The sequence below is a fragment of the Danaus plexippus genome, chromosome 6 (genome assembly GCF_018135715.1).
Source record: "Danaus plexippus chromosome 6, MEX_DaPlex, whole genome shotgun sequence".
NCBI classification, from domain to species: domain Eukaryota; kingdom Metazoa; phylum Arthropoda; class Insecta; order Lepidoptera; family Nymphalidae; genus Danaus; species Danaus plexippus.
In genome coordinates this window covers 5,084,479-5,105,760 of record NC_083540.1, presented here as the reverse complement: position 1 = coordinate 5,105,760, position 21,282 = coordinate 5,084,479, and the positions used below count along the sequence as shown (strand labels likewise).

General features: G+C 33.6%; 3 protein-coding genes across 4 annotated transcripts in view; 2 read left to right on the top strand and 1 right to left on the bottom strand.

Annotated features, from left to right (window-relative positions):
* Positions 1–3,041, bottom strand: part of LOC116779110 (uncharacterized) — a 28,420-nt gene extending 25,379 nt beyond the window's left edge. The window contains exon 1 of the mRNA XM_032673283.2: positions 2,810–3,041. The gene's annotated coding sequence lies outside the window, so the exon portion shown is untranslated. The remainder of the gene's footprint in view (positions 1–2,809) is intronic.
* A 6,279-nt stretch (positions 3,042–9,320) lies between these two features.
* Positions 9,321–16,220, top strand: LOC116779111 (neuronal acetylcholine receptor subunit alpha-7). 2 transcript variants are annotated; one of them, XM_032673287.2, is made up of 11 exons: positions 9,321–9,979; positions 11,879–12,018; positions 12,275–12,319; positions 12,444–12,553; positions 12,634–12,814; positions 12,885–12,960; positions 13,048–13,242; positions 13,311–13,507; positions 13,626–13,870; positions 14,130–14,232; positions 14,318–16,220. In XM_032673287.2, exons 1-11 carry the CDS (start codon positions 9,898–9,900, stop codon positions 14,468–14,470), a joined length of 1,527 nt encoding a protein of 508 aa, XP_032529178.2. In that variant the 5' UTR covers positions 9,321–9,897; the 3' UTR covers positions 14,471–16,220. The 2 variants fall into 2 exon arrangements, with proteins under 2 accessions (XP_032529178.2, XP_032529179.2); XM_032673288.2 differs by having other exon boundaries at positions 9,322–9,979; positions 13,626–13,837.
* A 754-nt stretch (positions 16,221–16,974) lies between these two features.
* On the top strand, positions 16,975–21,098 carry LOC116779113 (acetylcholine receptor subunit beta-like 1). Its single transcript, XM_061529997.1, has 9 exons — positions 16,975–17,224; positions 17,688–17,824; positions 17,921–18,075; positions 18,156–18,246; positions 18,315–18,662; positions 18,752–18,945; positions 19,240–19,398; positions 19,507–19,759; positions 19,834–21,098. The coding sequence occupies exons 1-9, from the start codon at positions 17,164–17,166 to the stop codon at positions 19,996–19,998; spliced, it is 1,563 nt and encodes a 520-aa protein (XP_061385981.1). The 5' UTR covers positions 16,975–17,163; the 3' UTR covers positions 19,999–21,098.
* Positions 21,099–21,282: the final 184 nt, after the last annotated feature.

Here is a 21,282-nt window from a genome sequence, read left to right as displayed (position 1 = left end):
ACCGTGAGCCAATGTGCCTTATACATGCAATTTTGTTGCAAAATTTAACACGCCATTTGTAGTATGGTATATTACGTACATATGTGATAAAATCTTTTACATTTCATCTTTACAGAAATTATAATCGTTCGAACATGCCTTCCTTTTATTCCAAAATATCTTAAAAGATATCATTTTGTATATTATATATCTTTAAGTTCTTCTGATTATCTTTAAAGTTTCTCGAAAAGATTTCGATTTTTAATATTTTCATATCATAATCTGATTTTATTATCAAGATTAAAAATAGTTATTACAATTATACTAAAAATGTACATAAAAATCATTTTCGCTATATATCAGTACAGAAGGTACATAAAAAAATTTAAATATTAAATTCCAATAGAATTAAACAGAGTATAAACAAACTAAATAATAATTAAAGAACAATATTAAGTATAACTTGAAATACCAATGTTTAATCCAATTTATTTCGTATGCTGTTAAGTTATAAATTGAATGACATTCCTGTAAACTATAAAATCACGTCACACTTTGCATAACTTGTACTTAATTTAAGGATGTTAAAAATCAACTACATACGACGTATACAACCAGCACAAATGAAAGCCTTTTTAAATATATTTTTTTATAATTCATTTACAAGCACTTAAAAGACTGAAAAAAGCAAGTACTATATAAACTCTATTGTTTTCTAAATGTTTTACAGTTTATTCCTATTGCCTTTCAAACCTATGACACCATAGGCATGCGACATTTACATGGCGCAGTAAGGTTATAGTCATGTCAAAGATAAATAATTAACACCTAAAGATATTTTATATAAAAAAGCAATAATTTTTTATGATAATTATTATTTTTATATTTACAATAATGTTACGACAACCATATTACAAAGAAATTTCTCCAAAATTTGAAGTGCCTTAGATAAAGAATAGATTTTAATGAAAATTAAAAATAGGCTCTGCACCTGGATCGTCCTTCCAATTTACTAATCGAAATATTTTTTGAGACGTCGATTAAATTGTCATCCTTCCTAACAGTGCAATAAATTTTTTGTACGTGGAAAAATCCTCTGTCTAGAGCCAAATTTCATCTATTAATATAATTCAAACTGGTATTTAAAACACTAACCAAATGGTTTTGTTCCTGATTTCGATTTAATAAAACTAAGAATTCTCATGATTAATAGTCTTTCAATTAAATAAATTAAAATTATTTGCTAAATTTATGAACGGAAACATTTATAATCGTTATACCAAACAGATGAATTAAGCTAACATGAAGATTATTAACACGTCTTTAATTATTTGGCTTGTTCGTTTTAATATTTGGCCGTAAAATATTTAATGGAAGCAATTGCGCTCAGAAAGGAGGTCTGAACTAGACGCTATCTCCAAAGAATGTCATCAAAACAAAATGAGAAACCGCGAACATCTGATCTAGATTTAATTAAGTTTAACCAAAAATCTTTACTCAGTCAACTGGTTTCCAAAACTTTTACAAGAGGTTCGTCTTAAATGATTATTTATATAAAAAGTTCAATTATTAAAACGATTTTAATAATTTTCAAAGATTGATAATATTTGTAATAAGAATTTTGCTCTAATTCTTTTCGTATAACAAATCATTTATCATCTAAACAGACACTTTGACAGCTGTTCACAAACCAATTTTGTCGAGAATAAAATTCTCAAAAACACATTAGAGAACGACGAACTTATATTGAAATGAAAGCCGTTTATTAAAGGTGTAAGGTGTTCTAAAATTGATTGTCTGGTTAATTTAAATACATAAAATCGTAAAATAAGTGAGTGGGAGTCTATGATATCATGTAGTTTGCCACGGTCGCGACGATCGAGGTGAACATCCTTCCACGGCTGACCAATGAGATCGATTTCAAAATGTAATAACAATAAAAAGCCAGATTGACGCCAAATTTAATGCCTTCTATCACGTTACGTCAGATGGTCAAACCACTAAGGTATCTGGTTTTTGTATGACATGAATGAAACGGTAGACAGTTAGATATTTTTTAACATAAATTCCGTCCGTCATCGGAGATATCTAATTAATATTTTTAATAAAATGTCTCTCCATTTGAATATAAATTATTTTATGTGTATACTTGTGCGTGAAATGAAATGAAAATTAAACAATGCCTCAATTATTATTATACACTTCCGTTATTACGACGACATTCATAACAACTTATGTGAGATATTCTTACTTACAAGATAAACAATCATTGGTTTGGACAAAATAACGGTACGAAATGTTTTCGAATGTGTACTTTCTCTTTTAGCATTGCTTTATCCGTATTTATACTTATGTATATTAAATCATTACAACATTCTTTAATGTAATATAAAGATACTGTTAATTTTTTGCCTTGGCAAACATGTATCACAGAACTATTTATATAGCCAAATTCCATAAGACTTATTTATTATCATCCTAAAAGTATCTTAATCGACTACACTAAAAGTATTATGCCTGGGTTCCAACAATATTTAACAAATATTTTAAATTAAAAAAACCGATACCTAAAATATCTACCGTCAGGAATATAACAAAATATTTTAAGGCTAAACCCAAGGGCGGCTGAAAGCGAAAAGTGGAAACCTGCCTTTAAAGGATACGCTGTGTGAAGGACGCGGGGGAACAGGGACTTCGGCAAACGAACGCCCGCCCCTATAACATTATTCGCACACGGCACGCACGACCTTAGACCCTTACATATAGGATAAGGGACCCTAAGTTATTGTTTACAAAATTCCGCCAACGCAAGTGTTATTATAATACTCACCCTGATTTAATTATTTGATTCTCAGCTAAATTTTTCCTCACCGTCAATACCATTCACACAAGAGTCTGATCACTTAAACATGTTTGTTTACTCATATAAGCCCACAGACGTTGAGATTGATCTTTAAAGTGTTGTACAGCAACGGTGCTGTGTGTCGTTTCTAAGTGCGTCGCGACGTCGACGGCGCAGAGCGGCGTGTGCGCGCGCGCAGTGGGGCCAACCGGTCGCAACCGGGCCGCACTCTCACATCACCCGCCCTGCCACTGCCACTATAATCGCACTTGACACCGTACCGGGTTCGATATAGAAGAAAGTTTCACGTTTCTATGTCATTAATGTTTAAGTTTTAACTCCAAAGACATTCATGAATCATGAACATAAACCCACTCTCAGTACCTAACCAGAGCTCTAATGAGACTACCGCTCGATTCACACGAAGCCGACTAAATATTATAATTGAATTAGGTTTTCCTATAGTTCTTACCTATTTGGCTTCGGCTATCGTCGTTTGAGTTTTCCTTTATTGATTTAATCTGAACATGTTTGCAATGAATAATGAGAAATTAAAATCATTATCAATACACAACACCAAGGAAGCAAAGTGAAAGTGCCAAGATAATATCAAAAAGTATAGATAACCAAAGAGATAAGTTCTATCTTGTCATGCAAGACAATCGACGTTTAATTCAATTAGTCATTCTCTAAAAAGTGTACCATCTTTCACAAAAATCATCAACGCTCTATGGGTAATAAATTGGAAGAATGTTACTAGCAACCTTAAAAATTAAACGTTCATGTCTCACAGTAGGCCACCATGACATTGCAATAACAGCCGTGCTGCCACATATAAATAACTATCGTCATTATCTATAGACATTTAATTTATAATTAAGTATTTCCTACAGTTTCTCCTCATTGAACATAAAGTACTAAGACTAATATATTAAGAATTTGTGCCGGAAAATAGCGGTTACAAAATGTTGTTTTATTTTGCAATTAAATTTGGGGTCTCATAAAAGTAGCCTTACACACACTTCTTTGTGATAACAATGTAAATTTTAGATATGTATGTTATTCGGGCAAAAGTCATAATTTTCTGGTAACCGTTTATTAAATTCGATAGAGTTGTTTTTATACATGTAACCATATAGATTAGTTATGATATCATATAGCAAGAAAGTTAAAAAAAAAAGAAATATCTACAACAACGCGAAATTTTAAATTCTGTAGTTGAACGGAGAAGTTGTAAAAAATGTTTTCTTTAGAAAAATTATAGCTTATAAAATTGTTGTTATATTATAGCTGTTAAAATTTTTGCATAAAATATTAAAAAATTTATTCAATAACAATTCTAGTGGTTTATATCGAATTTTCATAGAAACGAATTCCAATATAAATCCAACTCAATTTCAAATATTGCGCAGAAAAATATTTCCACAGTTAATTAGTAGTTACTAGTGGTCTACTCAGAAGTACGTGCTGTGTTGAAAAACTAATTTATTTAAGGGCTCTATTTACAACACCCAACTCACAAACAGGGTGTCATTGCGCTCCGAGCAATATTTTTCTCATTTCAGGTTAATGTAAATCACCGTTTTCTTCCATTTAAGGGGAACAAGAAGTGTCACTACTCGTATACAACGTACTGGTGCTCTGGATTAACGTTTTAAAAAATGTTTAGTAACTAATTAGGACATATAAATTCATGGTTTTGTCATTTTTCAATGAAATATTGATAATAATTTTTTCACGAATATATTGTTAGATTAATTATCGTAACATTAGATTTCAGTATAACGCCAAAAGAAAATGTTCTCTATAACTATTTAGGTCAGACATTAGGAAAATGTAATGACGGTCTTCAATTTGTAATCAAGTGTCCTTGATTCCCTTACAATTTAATGATCATAAATTATAATTTTCACATAAAACCGATAAGATTTGTAACTGCTTCATTTTTTATACTTCATTAGTTCCAGAGCTAGAAATACTCGTACTAGAATTTCTACAATATCGGTCTAAGATAAATTAAAGTTGCGTATTGTCTATTTCTATTTTAACCGTTCTGCGATGAAGTAATCGGTAGCTGTGTACTAATGATCGCTTGCAGTGAAATAGCGTGTAATCTGCAATTTGAAGGCGATCATTGAGTGGTCACGCGAACCTCGGGCTAGTGCCCGGTCACGGATAAGGGACAACTTAAAATATCTCTTGTTATTCGGTCATTTAAATTTAACTCTTGCAAAATCAATCAACATAATATTAAATTCAACGTCTTTCTCTTTCTGTTACTGACTTTTTAAGCTTTGCAGTACATACATATTTGTATATTCGTACCTCTGTTACGGTTCTACACGAGTATAGATAATCACTGTTTCAATAGAAACCGCTTATCACAATATAATGCTCTCGGAAGTCAATGTTATTGTGGGCAAATTATGAATTTATTTGTGAATATTTATATGTAATTTTTAAATATATTTTAGAAATAAATTACAACCATCATTGTTAAGATGCAAATTCCTATTAGAAAAATAGCAAATTCTATAGAAGCAGACCTTTTAATACAATAATCTAAAAAGGCTCTAATCTTATGATTTTTTTTTTCTGTATCATGATGAACTAAAATTTTATATTGTATGTGTTGGTTTTGTGTTTTTAATAACTGGTATATGTTATTACTTAGATTTGATTGCAAGCAATATTTTAAAAATAACAATATTGTATACTAGCTGTTGCCCGCGGCTCCGCCCGCGCGTTGGTCGCTTTTCGCATTACCATATATGTAAATATCAAACTTAAAATTGACCATAACTTCTTATTTTGACTAAACAAAGTTTTGAGAATGCTCCTAATTATATGTAATCCAAATGTGAAAACCGCGTTCAAATCCGTTGAGTAGTTTTGAGGTTATAACGTAACAGATAGACAGACAGACAGACAAAAATTCCAAAAATTGTCTTTTTGGTTTCTATGACTCTTCTTCAATTGCCTCCTATCAGTTTTTTGGAAAATATTTAATGTACAGACATTAGATTTTTACTGTCTTATAATATGTAGGCATATTGATTAATGGTTATGGAAATTAAATCTATATCCGAAGCTTACCAGTATTGCATTATACTCTCATAATTTCATTATTTAGGCTAAACAAGCTTCTCAAAGTAAAATATATTCTATCTTTAAATTTAATAAGTTACTAGTAAACAATAAATCCTTACTAGTAGTACGGTAAATATAAAAATAATACAATTTACAAAAGTTATGACAACAGTATCTATGTAGGATTACAATCTGGATAAATAATATTGCTTTATGATGTTGGAAGCGTAATTTTTAATAACAACTAGAATGCTCTTGGGGATGGTCTCACCTGATGCTTTCCATATTTAGAGATGATAACCTAAATGGTAAGCAGGAAATCTCAGTATAAACCCAATCGCTCTATCTTTGAAGACCTTAGAATTGTGGTGAAGAGGAAGACTATTACTATAAAATTATTTTTTTTTTTTTTGTTTCTTTGTCAGTCTATTTACTATATTATTATCAAATCTATTAAAACTTTACGACGTCCATACTTCGATAAGACGTATACGAGTTAGACAGAATCCCAAGCCCTGGCTTAATCCGAAAATCAAATCTATAATGGTCAATAACCATGTTGCGTACAAAAAGCTGCGAAATATCTGGAATAATAAACATGTATATGTACGGACGCAAAGCGTCGGTATATTTTATCCTCTATTTGCAATACTTCAAGGTTGCAAACTCAAACTCTGTATTCTGAATCTCAGTAGGTGTTGGTAATCATTCCAATAGTACCTTTCTATATGTTAACTTAAATGCATTGAATGGACGTCCTCATTTCATAATATTAATTTCCTACAGACTGGAAATCTACTAACAGTATTCCGCTATCTAATCTGCCTAACCCTTCTTCATCATCTATGATCTATTCTCCATAGAAAGAATAGAGATACCTATCTCTATTCTCCATATCCTTCTAAAGTTCTTGAAAAATTGTTCACAAATATTTTCTGAATACCTCTGCTATAGAAATCTCCTGAGTCCCTTTAAATCCAATTTCAGACTCCACCACAGTACCAGTTCTGCATTATTGAAAGTAACATATAACATCCCGTGACCTGTATAGACATCAATAAACTAGCTGTATAAATTCTTATAGACTTCAATAATGCATTTAATTCAGTTGACTTCGACGTTATACTAGGTATTTCTACTACTCTCTCGATTACTCCGACTGCTGTTAAGTGGCTTAAATCTTACCTCGTTGGTCGTCAGCAGATTGGGAAATTCGATGAAAGCTTATGTGATGAGATAGAATCATCTTCCAGGATATCACAAGGCGGCGTACTGTCTCCCTTACTCATTTCTTTATTCATTGATAAAATCTCTAAAAATATTTCTTCTCTACATTATCACTATGCAGATCTCTACAGGTATGCCCCTCCCCTCCATATCATTCCTACACCGCAATTGCTGCTCTTGATTTTTTTTATTAAAAGGGTTTGTCATAGAGATCTTTATTAAGAGATAAGTTATCTTTTGCACATCACGTTTCTTTATAATGTTTTGAATTTTTTCTTACACACATAAATAAACTTTTCAATTAAAGATTTTCGCATTTTCAGTCAAGCTCAGTATAAAAATAAAATAAGCTAACATTTTCAGTCTTATGTATCTATTTAGAAAATTAATGAAGTAATAACAATTGCAGCAAGTAAAAATAACCAAGTAATTGTCCATTCTGTACAATTGCAAGCCATCATATGCATTTGAATTTCTTCTGTAACTCATCTGTATTCTTCTGATTTTTTGATAGATATAAGATTGCTTTAAGAAATAATTTTTAAAAGTTTAAAGTTACAAGTACATTATTTACTATATGTTACCCGCGTCTCCGTCTGCTTAAAGAAAACTAAAAGCAATGAAAAACTTTTAAGCGCCGCATGCGCCCGATTGACAACACTTAATTTCGAGATCGGGATTCGGGATCGATATAAAAAGTAACCTAATTTACTCCTAATTACATTAGATACCTGCCAATAAAAATCCCGTCAAAATCGGTAGAGCAATTTCTAAAAAACAGTCAGACAAAAATTTAAAATAATGCTATTTTGGTGTATGTACCGTATATATTATTATATTCATATGCATGTAATAAAAAATGGTTATTTCAATATTACAAATAGACACCCCAATATGCAAAAAGGTGGAAGTTATAATTTGTGTAAGTCATTATATTAGATTAAATACTATTATGCATAATGTATCGTTGGAGCCGCAGCACTCATTTCATTCCTTTAATTGTCTTACGCAATGACTTCAAACGTATCTAGTGTAATAGTTCGCCGTTTCTCATTTGTTCGTTAACATTTAACCTTTACTTTTGACATTTGAGTTATAGAAGGTTCTTTATTTCACCTATATTCTAGCAAATGAACCGCTTTTGTTCTTAGTGAGCCATTCAGTGTGCTCCTAGGAGGCTTTCACCGAGTTTCGCAAAGTTACCCATAGACACATTTACCAAATATAATACGACTCCCTATAAGTGCAAAACTAGATATTGAACGTTCAATGTGCCATTGTTCTAGTACCAGGATTGGGTTAGAAATTAATTATTTGTGATCTTCCTTCTAGCTAATATAAAATCTATAAATTAATAAAATTGTTATAAGAATTTAACTAACTTGTCTAATTTGTAAAAAAAACAAAAAACATACATACAATCGATTTAGTAGTCAATGAACGATTCATAATCAACAAAAATCGAGAGAAGAATAAAAACTGTAAAATTATAAATCAGCTGACATTTTAATAAAAGATAACGTATGACGTCTAGTTAAAATGTACACGTAAAAATGTTGAATGAAAATCTATATTATGTGGTGTCTTTAGAGTCAATGTGCGAATTAGTGAAGTCACCGTTTCGCGATGCTACGATGGTACCTAGATTGCAGTAAAGCCGGGGCGAGGGGTACGAGGAAGAGGGCAGTGTCCCTCATTGATCGCAAGCCGCGCAACATCCCCGCGCCCCGCCTCCTCTTGACACAACCACAAAATTCAACACTCAAAATTGCAACCGTCGGATTTCGAACTCATCTCATTCTTAACCCCATTAGAGCCGTAACTGATTGGAATGAATGTAGTGTATTATCCTCGTTCTTCAATGATGTCACCGGATGTATGGAGCTATATTTTTTGTGAAAAGTGAAACTTTTTCTCATTGCTTTGAAAATAAAAAAACATTAAACCGCAAAGAATTCGATAAGTTCCTATGATGATTAAATAACACATGGCCTACTTGTAACTCTGATGACAAATTTATTTATTTTTTTTCCAAAAAAATGTTGCTACTAACAACAATTTTCAATAATATTTTTTGTAATAGAATTTTAATGTAATAGCTGTCTTGAGCGCGATTGCTGTAGTATAATTAATTATAAATAAATAACATTGATTCTTTTAATTATATTTATTGATGATTAGACAAAACCCCTTATCAGCTATTACATCCTATATTAAAAACTGCTACTTTGGCATAATTAGATAGATAGGGTAAGGGGTGTTTGTGCGGTGGTGCGGCTATAGGGTGCAAAAAGCGGCTGATGAACGCGCGGCGGCGCTTGAATGGGCGGCGGCGCGGTGTGGTGCGGAGTGGTGCGGTGTGGTGTGGTGCGGCGCGGCGCGTTGCTGCGACGCCTGACGCGGCTGCGCGTCGACGACGCCTCCGCCAGTCCGCACACCGGCGGCTCCGCTGCCCCACGGTCGGCCGCACTCCGCTGAACAACAATGCTCAAAAACACAACGTAACTAGACAGACCCAGCGGCGGCGCAGTCGGCGATGCTCGAGGATCGGACGGCACGCGTGGCCGTCGAGAAGCGGTCCTGAACAAAATTTAATTTATGAAAACCATAAAAGAATTAAATTTGAAGCTGACCGTATTCGACGGAACGGTATAGAGGGGTGTGCGGCGTAGGGAAGCGGGGGCCGGTGTCGCTGGTGTCGCGAGTGTCGCGGGTCGGGCGGGTGATGGGGGGGCGCGGCGCGGGCTCGCGGCGCTGACATGGCGGGCCGCCGGGCGCGCCGCTCGCTGCTGGCGGCGCCCGCGGGCCTGCTGCTACTGCTCGCTCTGCTCTGGCCGGGGGGTAAGATTAGCATCCCATCACATTGCATTTCTGAATTTTTCTTTATCCGAAGTAGCATAAAATGAGGCAATTGTCATTTCATTAATACTACAAAACTATAATTCCATATCTTGATAAGAATATAAAATGTTCCATGACACATTTTTATAATTGAATAAAATCATAAATTAAGAAAATTCTTCATTTCTCATAACTACTGAAGTCAATAAAAAACACAATTTATTGACAAAAAGATATCTAATAGAGTTTACTGAACTTCGGGATTTTTTTTTGTTACAGTCAAAGAGTATTATAAATAAGGAAATAATTAGAGGACATATAATATCTTTTTAAGGCAAACGTAGTAGATCTAAAAGAATTTCCACAAAATTGGTGAATACTTTAGATGTACTGCAAATTTATCATTACTCTGATATGCCTTTTGTGTAATCGTGTCTACTCAGCGCCCACATCTGGCACGTTTCAGCTCGCTTCTAATGTAATTCGGGTTCCGAAATACCAAGGAAATATTTATGTAAGAAAAAAGTATGCCTGGAATATTCTACACAAAAGAATGTGCTTTTAAGCGTTGGCATTTTATTGGGAGCAATCTCAAGAGCATTTATCGTCAGATAATGTAACAAGGATGAGATTCCGTAACAAAGCCCGAGTGCGGATTAAGTCCTAATTTAGGTTATTTTATAGTCTTATTAAAAATCAAAGGGAAAATGCTCTCTGTAAGCCCCTTATGAGAACACGAAGCGGATTATTACTGAACTAATGATTAATTAATTATTTAAAGTACATTTTTTTCAAATCAAGGCTTTTACGAAAATTCTAATATATCAATATTTTAATTCAATAAAAATTTAAATACGATTAATTATTTACCTTGGTTTGTATTAATTACTGGTGGGACTCATTATTATTTTTTTACTGGTAGAAACTACCACATTCTCTTAATTTTAATTTCAACATATACATCAGAGCTTACAATAATGTTGCTAGTATGATGCAAAAATTTAACAAAAGCATATGCCAAAAATGATATTTAATGTATTCCTGTATGAAAAATAAAATAAGTTATCTCATTAATTCAAAAACAATACCAATTCCTGCTATTAATTTTCCTGTGAACTCAAATAAATAATAATACTAATAATTAAATTCCTTTAAACACTTCTGTTGTTAAAGATTTTTCTATTGATTTTATGTTATAATTTTTTGAACATACTCTTTATTACTTTGAAATTATAATATATAATATATATTATTACTTCAATTTCATCAAAAGCCATTCTGCAATGTATGCGGGTCACTTTAAATCTCATCTCCCTTTTTTAGGCACGCAATTAAGTTTTAATATCCACTGTTCATGTCGTACATTTCGTTAAGATTTACTTGAAATTGATCGTTCATTTTTGGATTTTAAAAAATTTACAACCGTTGCACACATATGTAACGAAGAGATGCGCTATATAACTATGCTTATTTTACATAGGGGTTAATTACAATATGCATGTTTATATTGCAATAAAGATCATAATAAGCGTATTCATTTCTCATCATCCAAGCTCAATAGCTTCAATCCAATCCAAACCAATGGTTTAAAGGAACCATTAAGTTCCATTACAATCGTGTTTATGATCCAATTTATTACACAATCACTCATAACTTACCCATTCTTTACGTCTTCATTTAAAAGATGAATCTTAAGACGCTCACTAGTCACAATTATAATTATGACCGTGACTGAATAAAAATATATCATAATTACATATATATAATAACAATAGCACGACACAGTGATAAAAAAAATGCTTAAATTAAATTATTTTAAGTGAATGCTATTATATCATTCAACAAATTAGCACTGTCAATACCCATATCATTCTGGAATATTCTATTGTATGTGACCAGAGGTAAGCTGCGGCTATCACGAGAAGCGGCTGCTGCACCATCTGCTGGACCATTACAACGTGCTGGAGCGACCCGTAGTCAACGAGAGCGATCCACTCCAGCTCTCCTTCGGCCTCACGCTTATGCAGATCATTGACGTGGTAATTTTTAATACCTTATCTAAATTAGCTTTATCAAAAACCTTGGAATAAAGTTATCTCCTACTATAAGAGAATGCAATGTAAGAAATGATTATACAAAAATTTTCTTTTCATGTTAATAGACTTTCAATTTTGACGCATTAAATACCTTAAAATGTTTGACCAGAAATATCACCTTAAAATTAATATAAATTACGTCCGAAATAATTCAATTGTTGTTTTCTTTTAAATATTGCTATATATAAAAATGTTGCAGGATGAAAAGAACCAGCTCTTAATAACAAACATCTGGCTCAAACTTGTAAGTATTTCATATATCTTATAAGATAATATTGTTATCTAAAAAAATTATCTGTCATAAAAGCTTTGAATTGTAAACAGCTTATCAATGTACATAACAAAGCATTAATAATAATTATACCTAGGAATGGAATGACATGAATTTGAGATGGAACACTTCGGACTTTGGCGGAGTCAAAGATTTACGCGTTCCACCACATAGATTATGGAAACCAGACGTGCTTATGTACAACAGGTATCTTTTATTTAAAACAAACAACAGCTATTTTATTTTAATTCGGGATTTAATATCACCTTAAATATTTATTTTAACAGTGCAGACGAAGGTTTTGATAGCACCTACCCTACAAATGTAGTAGTGCGAAACAACGGCTCCTGTCTCTACGTACCGCCTGGAATCTTTAAAAGCACTTGCAAAATAGACATAACCTGGTTTCCTTTTGACGACCAAAGATGCGAAATGAAGTTTGGGAGTTGGACATACGATGGTTATCAAGTAAGTCAATACAAATGTTTTGTTTCTGTCGATGATGACTAAGATTTCATTGATATCATGTCTTTTTCAGCTGGATCTTCAATTGCAAGATGAAGCCGGCGGAGATATAAGTAGTTTTGTTACAAACGGAGAATGGGAACTTATAGGTTAAATATTACATTTTTATGCTCTAAGTTATCAGAATATATATGATTCTCTGTTTACTATATGTTTGTGTTCTTATTTGTGCACAGGAGTACCAGGAAAACGTAATGAGATCTACTACAACTGTTGCCCCGAGCCATATATTGACATAACCTTCGCAGTAGTTATTCGGCGGAAGACTTTATACTATTTTTTCAATCTTATCGTGCCGTGTGTTCTTATTGCTTCCATGGCATTGTTAGGGTTCACGTTGCCACCGGATTCTGGTGAAAAACTCTCGTTAGGTAAACAATTAAATCTTAATTCATAGTATACATATATATATGTTATTTTAACATGTTTCTTTTACTAGGTGTTACAATATTGCTGTCTCTGACAGTATTTTTGAACATGGTAGCAGAGACGATGCCAGCAACGTCAGATGCAGTACCTCTACTAGGCACATATTTTAACTGCATTATGTTTATGGTGGCATCTTCTGTCGTATCAACAATTCTTATCCTTAATTACCATCATAGACATGCGAATACACACGAAATGAGTGATTGGGTAGGTACTCAGATATATATGGATATCTAACACATCATTTTATATGTATTTAAACCGAATTCATGAAATAAATCTCATTGAATGATAGTTTTAAATTAAAATATATTTACTTTCTTAGATTCGGTGCGTGTTTTTGTATTGGCTACCTTGGATTCTTCGAATGTCGCGACCGGGTTCAGCGACTACTCCACCGCCAGCTCGCGCGCCTCCTCCCCCAGACTTGGAATTGCGCGAGCGATCTTCAAAGTCGCTATTAGCCAATGTGCTCGACATCGATGATGACTTCCGGCATACCCACGCGCAACAACCACCCTGCTGCCGATACTACAGGTCCCTCGACGATCTACACGAACACTACTCTCCGTAAATAGCACGGTTACAATACTAAACCCCGCCTCGAACGTTCCGCAGTTTACCCGGCCGAACAGCTTAGAAACATTTAATAAATATCATTTTAATCGACATAGTGGATATCATATCATATCTTCTCTAAATTCTTCGGATCTTGGGTCTATTCTTTCACTTTGTCAGCATAACTCCTGTAGAGACCTACGTTCCCCTGCCGTACCCGTAGACTAGGATACACCATTTTACAGACGGTTACAGAAAAATATTTTTGCAGAAGTGGTGAAGAAAATGGCGCGGGTTTAGCGGCGCATAGCTGTTTTGGTGTCGACTACGAACTCTCTTTGATACTAAAAGAGCTTCGAGTCATCACAGATAAGGTATTACATCTACCGTTCATCAAACAGTATTTTTTTACAATACAAATACGATGATCAATATAATTTATACTCAATTTGTTCACAGATGCGCACAGACGACGAAGAGGCGGACATTTCGCGCGACTGGAAATTCGCTGCCATGGTCGTGGACAGACTGTGCCTTATTATCTTTACCCTGTTCACAATCATTGCCACGCTAGCCGTGCTACTGTCCGCACCACACATCATGGTGTCGTAGCGACCCGCCCGCTTGCGTCTGCGCATGCGTAACGTTCTGTGATACCGCGAATATAAATTAAGTTGTGATGTGTGAAGCGGTGCGGGTGTCGAAGCCGCGACGTTGGAGTTGCCGCCGCCTGCCTCGTCACCCACGCCCCCCTATAGAAATAAGTTACCGCTGACTGCCAACCTAATGCATTCCACCAAAGAACTGCCTATCCAGTTTCTGTCTTCTTCTTCCTGGCCTCTCATTCAGCGGCTCAATCTATGCTCTTCTATATACATGACTGGTATATACTTAATTTGAAAAGAAAACTGTACTTTAGTTTTCTTTCTCAAATGGTGTCCCTTTGCTCATGCTACAATATTGACACGCTATATAAATATTTTTTGACAGTACTTCCTAATTTGCTAAAATCATATAATACTTGGTTTTTTAAAGACCAAAGGCACAGGTAACATATATATCAAATCTAATATAGTCAAATTATCTGACTAAGATTTACGACAGCTATTTCAGTCGTATTTAAACTTGTAGCACAAAGTCTTCCTTCTTACCGTTTAACGACCTGTCGCATTGAAAATTTAAACTTTGTTATATCTTTCTTAAATCTTAAAATGTTTGTACAATTTAGAACTGGGGCAGGAAAGCATTGGCCCTTCATTTCCTTCTTGTTCGATTCCGTGAATCGTGGTTATGGTCCCTAACTTTATTTTCGGATGTATTTGTGTCAGTAGCTAGAATAGAACTTTACAAACAATGTTGATTCAATTGGTACAGGTTGTGATAAGCCTCGTTGTGAACGGGTCGATATTGTTATAAATGGTAAAATATCCAAGCTATAGCTTAATAAAATGATCGTTAAAAGTTGTAGTAAATTAAAATATTATTTTATTAAATTCATACTTGGGTCTTTCGGAGCAAATTATACAAATAAATAAACATTACATTGTGGTAATTCATACATTAAATCATGATCGAATTTTGAAATATTGTTAGCTTTTTCAATAAGTATTTAAACCACAAAAGGTAAACATACCTTTGAAAATATGACTTACATGTTGGTTTTGATTACCTGTTTTATTGTTGGACAAACTATGGTATACTATTATTATTATGAAAACAGATTAGGAAAACATCCATATGTTATTAAACAGTTCTGATTTTACTGTAGATCTTGATTAGTTTTGTGACGGTTATAACAAGCGACCCTCCAAATACCAGTCTAAATGGCAATACTGTAAGTTTATATCATGACAGGAAAACCATTTACTGTCTTCGAAAAAGAAGTTTATTTGTTTTATACTTTTCCATATAGAAAACACTGTAACCCTCTTAAAAAGAAAACTATAAAAGAAAAAGAGCTGCGCGGATACACTCATGAATAGCGAGTCGACTGTACCCTCGCAGGCAATCTTAAACTTAGTTTTCCTTTTTTTAGGCAAAATGCTACTTATTAATCATAGGCGCTTCTTTGGAAGTTGCGAAGCGAATGTGATTATAAGCCGGTGTTTTCTATCATCCCTTTATTTATTTATTGTTATTATAATAAAATCTCCGGAACCCTTACGGGTGTGGAGAGCCGCGCGGAGGATAAGGCGCATTAGGTCACCCATTGTTGGGTAAACCTATCTTTATATTGGATAGGTTTGTAATGCACCAAATCCACGTCGGAGTTGGGACGATGTTGGTCCACGTAATTTGTTCAATTGTTAGGGTTAATACTCTGAATTGCACTTTGTTTATTAAAGATAAATAAATGAAGAAATCTTTTATTTCACCCCGCCACATATATTTCCCTTAAGAAAGAAACATAAAACTTAAGATACATTATAGGCCATGACCTATATATTTTTATTCACTTTTGAAGCCAGCTGAGCAACCGTAGACAATCAATGCTATCCCACGGGATAACTGCACATGCGCACACATTCAGTAAAGTAAAATCCGGACTCCAAAAATGTACTGCGTAACGTCTGGCTGTTCAAGATTTAAAATTTTAAATTAAACTCTGTTAAAAAAACTCGCATAAAAACATGTAAGTTGTCAGAACAGAAAAATTTTAGAGTAATTGTAAATTACTCCATTCTTATGAGAAACAAGTTACGTAATTTCTGATAGCAAAGGATAACAAATTCTAAAACGAAATAACTATGTGAATTTAATAACGTTAATATAAAACTGATAACTTTGTAAAATGATGAAGAAATAGGACATCTTATATGTAACAATCAAGGCATTACTACTACAATTTCTGATAATGGTGTAAAAACGGTCTCAGTATATATATTAATTTATAAGGATTTAGAATTGTTCGCAAATTTTAGTTTTATTTTTTTTTCCTGAAAAAGGATCTAAGAAGGAATTAAGTGGGACAATTTAACTAATTTGTTTCATATTTTATTACGCCTTGAAAAGATAAATCTGTATTACGTAATGCAACCAATTAAAAATACGAAATTATAACGTGCGAATCAAATGGCATTCCTTTATCGCACTTTCGTGAGGACTTACAATCTTAATAGAAAGACGAGATTCCTTATCACATAAATGGATATTCGCTTCAATTTTAGTAACTAAGTTGACAGTGTCGGTTTGGGTATATATGAGTGTATATCAGTGTAGGTTCTAGCTGGAAGGGTGTAGGCTGTATAGGTTTGGGCGCGGCACGGGAGGAATCGCGTTTGCCGCGTGCGGCAGTGACCGCCGCCATGACGGCTAGGTCGCGCGCTCCCTTACTCGTCGTCTTACTTTTAGCGGCACTATATTCAGGTAAATCATTTTTGTTTTTCGTAAATGCGATAAAATTATAATAGGTTCGTTTTATTTCGTTTTGGACTTATAATTTTTTGTCTAACAAAAAAGCTGTTAAAGTAAATAATCAGTTAATCATACTCGTTCTTTATATAAGTAATAATGTTTAAGAAAGTCTTTAATGTAATTTTATTTTCAATATAATTTTAGTTTAATTCGATGTTTATTTTATCTCCCGGTTTGTTCCTTATTGATCGTCGCTGCAGCTTCTCTGTAGCACAGTGCGCGAGTATATTAAATTTCAAAAGTGTACATATACATGTTATAATACCGAATCTTAGGCATTTTCCTAGTATATAATATTTTATTTTATATTTCATAATCTTTTCTAAGTCCAACTTTTTATTCTATATCCTCAATTACTTGGTGCCATTGAACATTCCATTTTATTTAATTAAATATGATTGTATTGCTATATTAGGATGGTGTTCCGAAGACGAAGAACGACTTGTCCGAGATCTTTTCCGAGGTTACAACAAGCTCATACGACCCGTTCAGAATATGACACAGAAAGTGGACGTTAGATTCGGCCTCGCCTTTGTACAGCTCATTAACGTTGTAAGTTTATATCCCTATCACTAGATGTACTAGATACAGCTTTGGCAACATAAATTAGGTAAAGAAATAATTTTATAATGTATTCAATTATCGTAGAATGAAAAAAATCAAATAATGAAATCGAACGTATGGCTAAGGCTGGTTTGGATGGATTACCAGCTGATGTGGGATGAGGCTGACTACGGCGGCATCGGTGTGCTGCGGCTACCACCTGATAAGGTCTGGAAACCAGATATCGTGTTATTCAACAAGTGAGTAATGATATCCATTGAATAAAAACTAATACTAACATAAAATACAATTAAATGTAATTTCTTTTTATTTTTCAAAGCGCCGACGGTAATTACGAAGTGAGATACAAATCTAACGTGCTCATTTATCCAAACGGCGAGGTTCTTTGGGTTCCACCGGCAATTTACCAAGTATGAGAGGTTGTTATATATATAATATTTATTATATAAGTTACTGATAAGCTCTAACGTTTTTTCAGAGCTCGTGCACCATTGACGTCACATACTTTCCATTCGATCAGCAGACTTGCATAATGAAGTTCGGATCGTGGACATTCAACGGCGATCAAGTGTCACTTGCACTCTACAACAATAAAAACTTTGTAGACCTCTCGGATTACTGGAAGTCGGGCACTTGGGACATTATAGAAGTACCAGCTTATTTAAATATCTATGAGGGCAATCATCCGACTGAAACAGACATCACTTTCTACATAATTATCCGAAGAAAGACATTATTTTATACCGTTAACTTAATCTTGCCGACAGTTTTAATATCATTTCTCTGTGTACTTGTGTTCTACTTGCCCGCCGAGGCTGGTGAAAAAGTAAGTCGTGTATTAATGTGTTTGCACTCCACTAAATCTGTTAAGCATAGAGTAATGTCGTATTTATTCATATAAATTTTAATTCCCAGGTGACTTTGGGCATCAGTATTTTACTGTCACTGGTCGTGTTCCTGCTGCTTGTTTCAAAAATTCTTCCTCCCACGTCACTGGTTCTGCCGTTAATAGCAAAATATTTACTGTTTACATTTATTATGAACACCGTCAGTATCCTCGTTACAGTAATCATAATCAACTGGAACTTTAGGGGACCTCGGACTCATAGGTAAAATTCTATTAAAAAATAATGATACTTAAATGAAACTAATATTTTTCGGATTACTACGCGTATTTTATTATTTTAAAAACTACATGTGAATTCACATCTCGTCTGCCCGTAACCACGGTTTCTGAAAAGTAATCGAAACGTCGGGAGTATGCAGTTTTTAAAATAATAAAATACGCGAAGTAATCCGAAAGATATTAATTTCATTTCAATGAATACTCGTGTAAGTCTTAGACCTCATTATAATAATTATTCTCATACAAAATGCCTTTCTAATAAAGATATTTTTTCAAGAATGCCTCTCTGGATAAGGAGCGTCTTTTTACACTACTTACCAGCAGCTCTGCTTATGCGACGACCGCGCAAAACAAGGCTGCGTTGGATGATGGAAATGCCGGGAATGGGCGCTCCGCCACATCCAACAGCCACTCATGACTTGCCCAAACATATAAGGTAAAAGTCTTAATCACCAGGCATTCTCTTGTATTTGGATTACTACAATCTTAAATTAAAATGTTATATCGTAGTATGGTTTTTACGAAATTAGCATATTTTTTTCAGCTCAATTGGTTCTAAACAAGGTAAAATGGAGGCTATGGAACTTTCGGACTTACATCATCCCAACTGTAAAATAAACCGCGCGTCGGGTGGAGGCGAGGTGGGCGCGCTGGGAGGACTCGGAGCGCTCGGCCTCGACAACCGACGGGAATCCGAGAGTTCCGACTCACTACTCTTATCTCCCGAAGCGGCCAAGGCCACGGAAGCTGTGGAATTCATCGCAGAACATTTACGGAATGAAGATCTCTATATTCAAGTAAGCTTTATCCGACTGTATTCATAGAGTTCGAAGGTTCTAGAAAGTCTGACAATTTTTTATTTCTTCCACAGACTAGAGAAGATTGGAAATATGTGGCTATGGTCATAGATCGATTACAACTATACATATTCTTCATAGTGACCACAGCAGGGACCGTCGGTATATTAATGGACGCGCCTCACATCTTTGAATATGTCGATCAAGACCGCATCATTGAAATATATAGAGGAAAATAATTTTACATGACTTATTTTAAAATTTTCATTTCATTTTTTTATACCATTTATTGAAAAAGCAAAATTTAGGTAATTAAAATATAACTTGGTTTGGATAATTTATAATATATATATAACTCGATAGTTTTTAATGAAGCTCAATACCTACTAAAAATTATATTCTTTGTGTCGTAATTAAGATGTATTTTTTTAAGTTCAATATTCCTAAATGTAAAGTTTAGGTTCAAATTTATAGGGATATTTTAATTTCCGTAATTAGGTCTACCCTAATGGTGTTTATATACAATTTATATTTTCTTTTATGATTGTTATGATAAGCCGCTTTACGTATGTAGGTGTTTAGTACATTACCATTATTGAATAGCAGTTACGATTGCCGTTGTTGATATCTTTAGAAAGGCAGTAGCTAAAAGGCTCAATCATGTTCGAACTATCGATCTGCGTAACGAAGTATTTGAATATTACCAAATAAAAAACAGCACCTTCTTGGTGTATTAGGTCTTAAATTAAAAAAAATACTAATGTATATCTGACTCATGAGATTTATATAACCAGAAATATCTTCATTGAAATTTGGAATTCGGTTAATTGGTTTATAACGACTTCTATAATAAGTATAAGTGAATAACCTTTATATTATATATTTTAGATTTAATGAATAATAAAGCAAACTTAGCTTAGATTACAAGAAACTAATAGAATTATAAAATGGCTGTGTTTGATACTTAAAAGCACAATACTAAATAATCTAATATATATTAATTATATAATTATAATAAATATATTTAATTTTTGATTGTGCCAGTTGTTAATGCCGAAACATTATATTTATTTAAGCAAACAGGTCGCGAGAAACCTACTTTCGAAATACTTATAGTAGGAGCATTATTACAATAAGTATTTTTATAGTTTTTAAATAGTTTGTGGATTTTTCTTTAAACTTAATGTTGGACCTAGTGATGTTCTGCTTCAAAGCCTTCGTGATTTTGAGTTGTTGTTTAAGTATATGCATACTATACCTTATGTGTAGTATTTTAGAGTATCGGCATGTGTTTTAATAATAAGTTAATTATTATCAAATATATTGTAATAACTTTTGGTGAAGAAAATCTTCCAAATACATTACTGAGTTTGATTTTACCGACATATTAAATTGTTATTTTTTTCTATGGCCATCGACACGTTTTACGAGTGAATATATTTACGAAAGTATTAAATATGAAAGGATTTATCTATAGAATGAATATATGCAGCACGATATCTGACTTGGTAAATTGAAACCTG

Coding starts and splice junctions, on each gene's coding strand:
- LOC116779111 (XM_032673287.2), top strand. CDS start 9,898: ATGGCGGGCCGCCGGGCGCGCCGCTCGCTGCTGGCGGCGCCCGCGGGC. Junction 13,243..13,310: donor TGGTGAAAAACTCTCGTTAG/GTAAACAATTAA, acceptor TTCTTTTACTAG/GTGTTACAATATTGCTGTCT. Junction 14,233..14,317: donor TTCGAGTCATCACAGATAAG/GTATTACATCTA, acceptor ATTTGTTCACAG/ATGCGCACAGACGACGAAGA.
- LOC116779113 (XM_061529997.1), top strand. CDS start 17,164: ATGACGGCTAGGTCGCGCGCTCCCTTACTCGTCGTCTTACTTTTAGCG. Junction 17,825..17,920: donor TTGTACAGCTCATTAACGTT/GTAAGTTTATAT, acceptor CAATTATCGTAG/AATGAAAAAAATCAAATAAT. Junction 18,076..18,155: donor GATATCGTGTTATTCAACAA/GTGAGTAATGAT, acceptor TATTTTTCAAAG/CGCCGACGGTAATTACGAAG.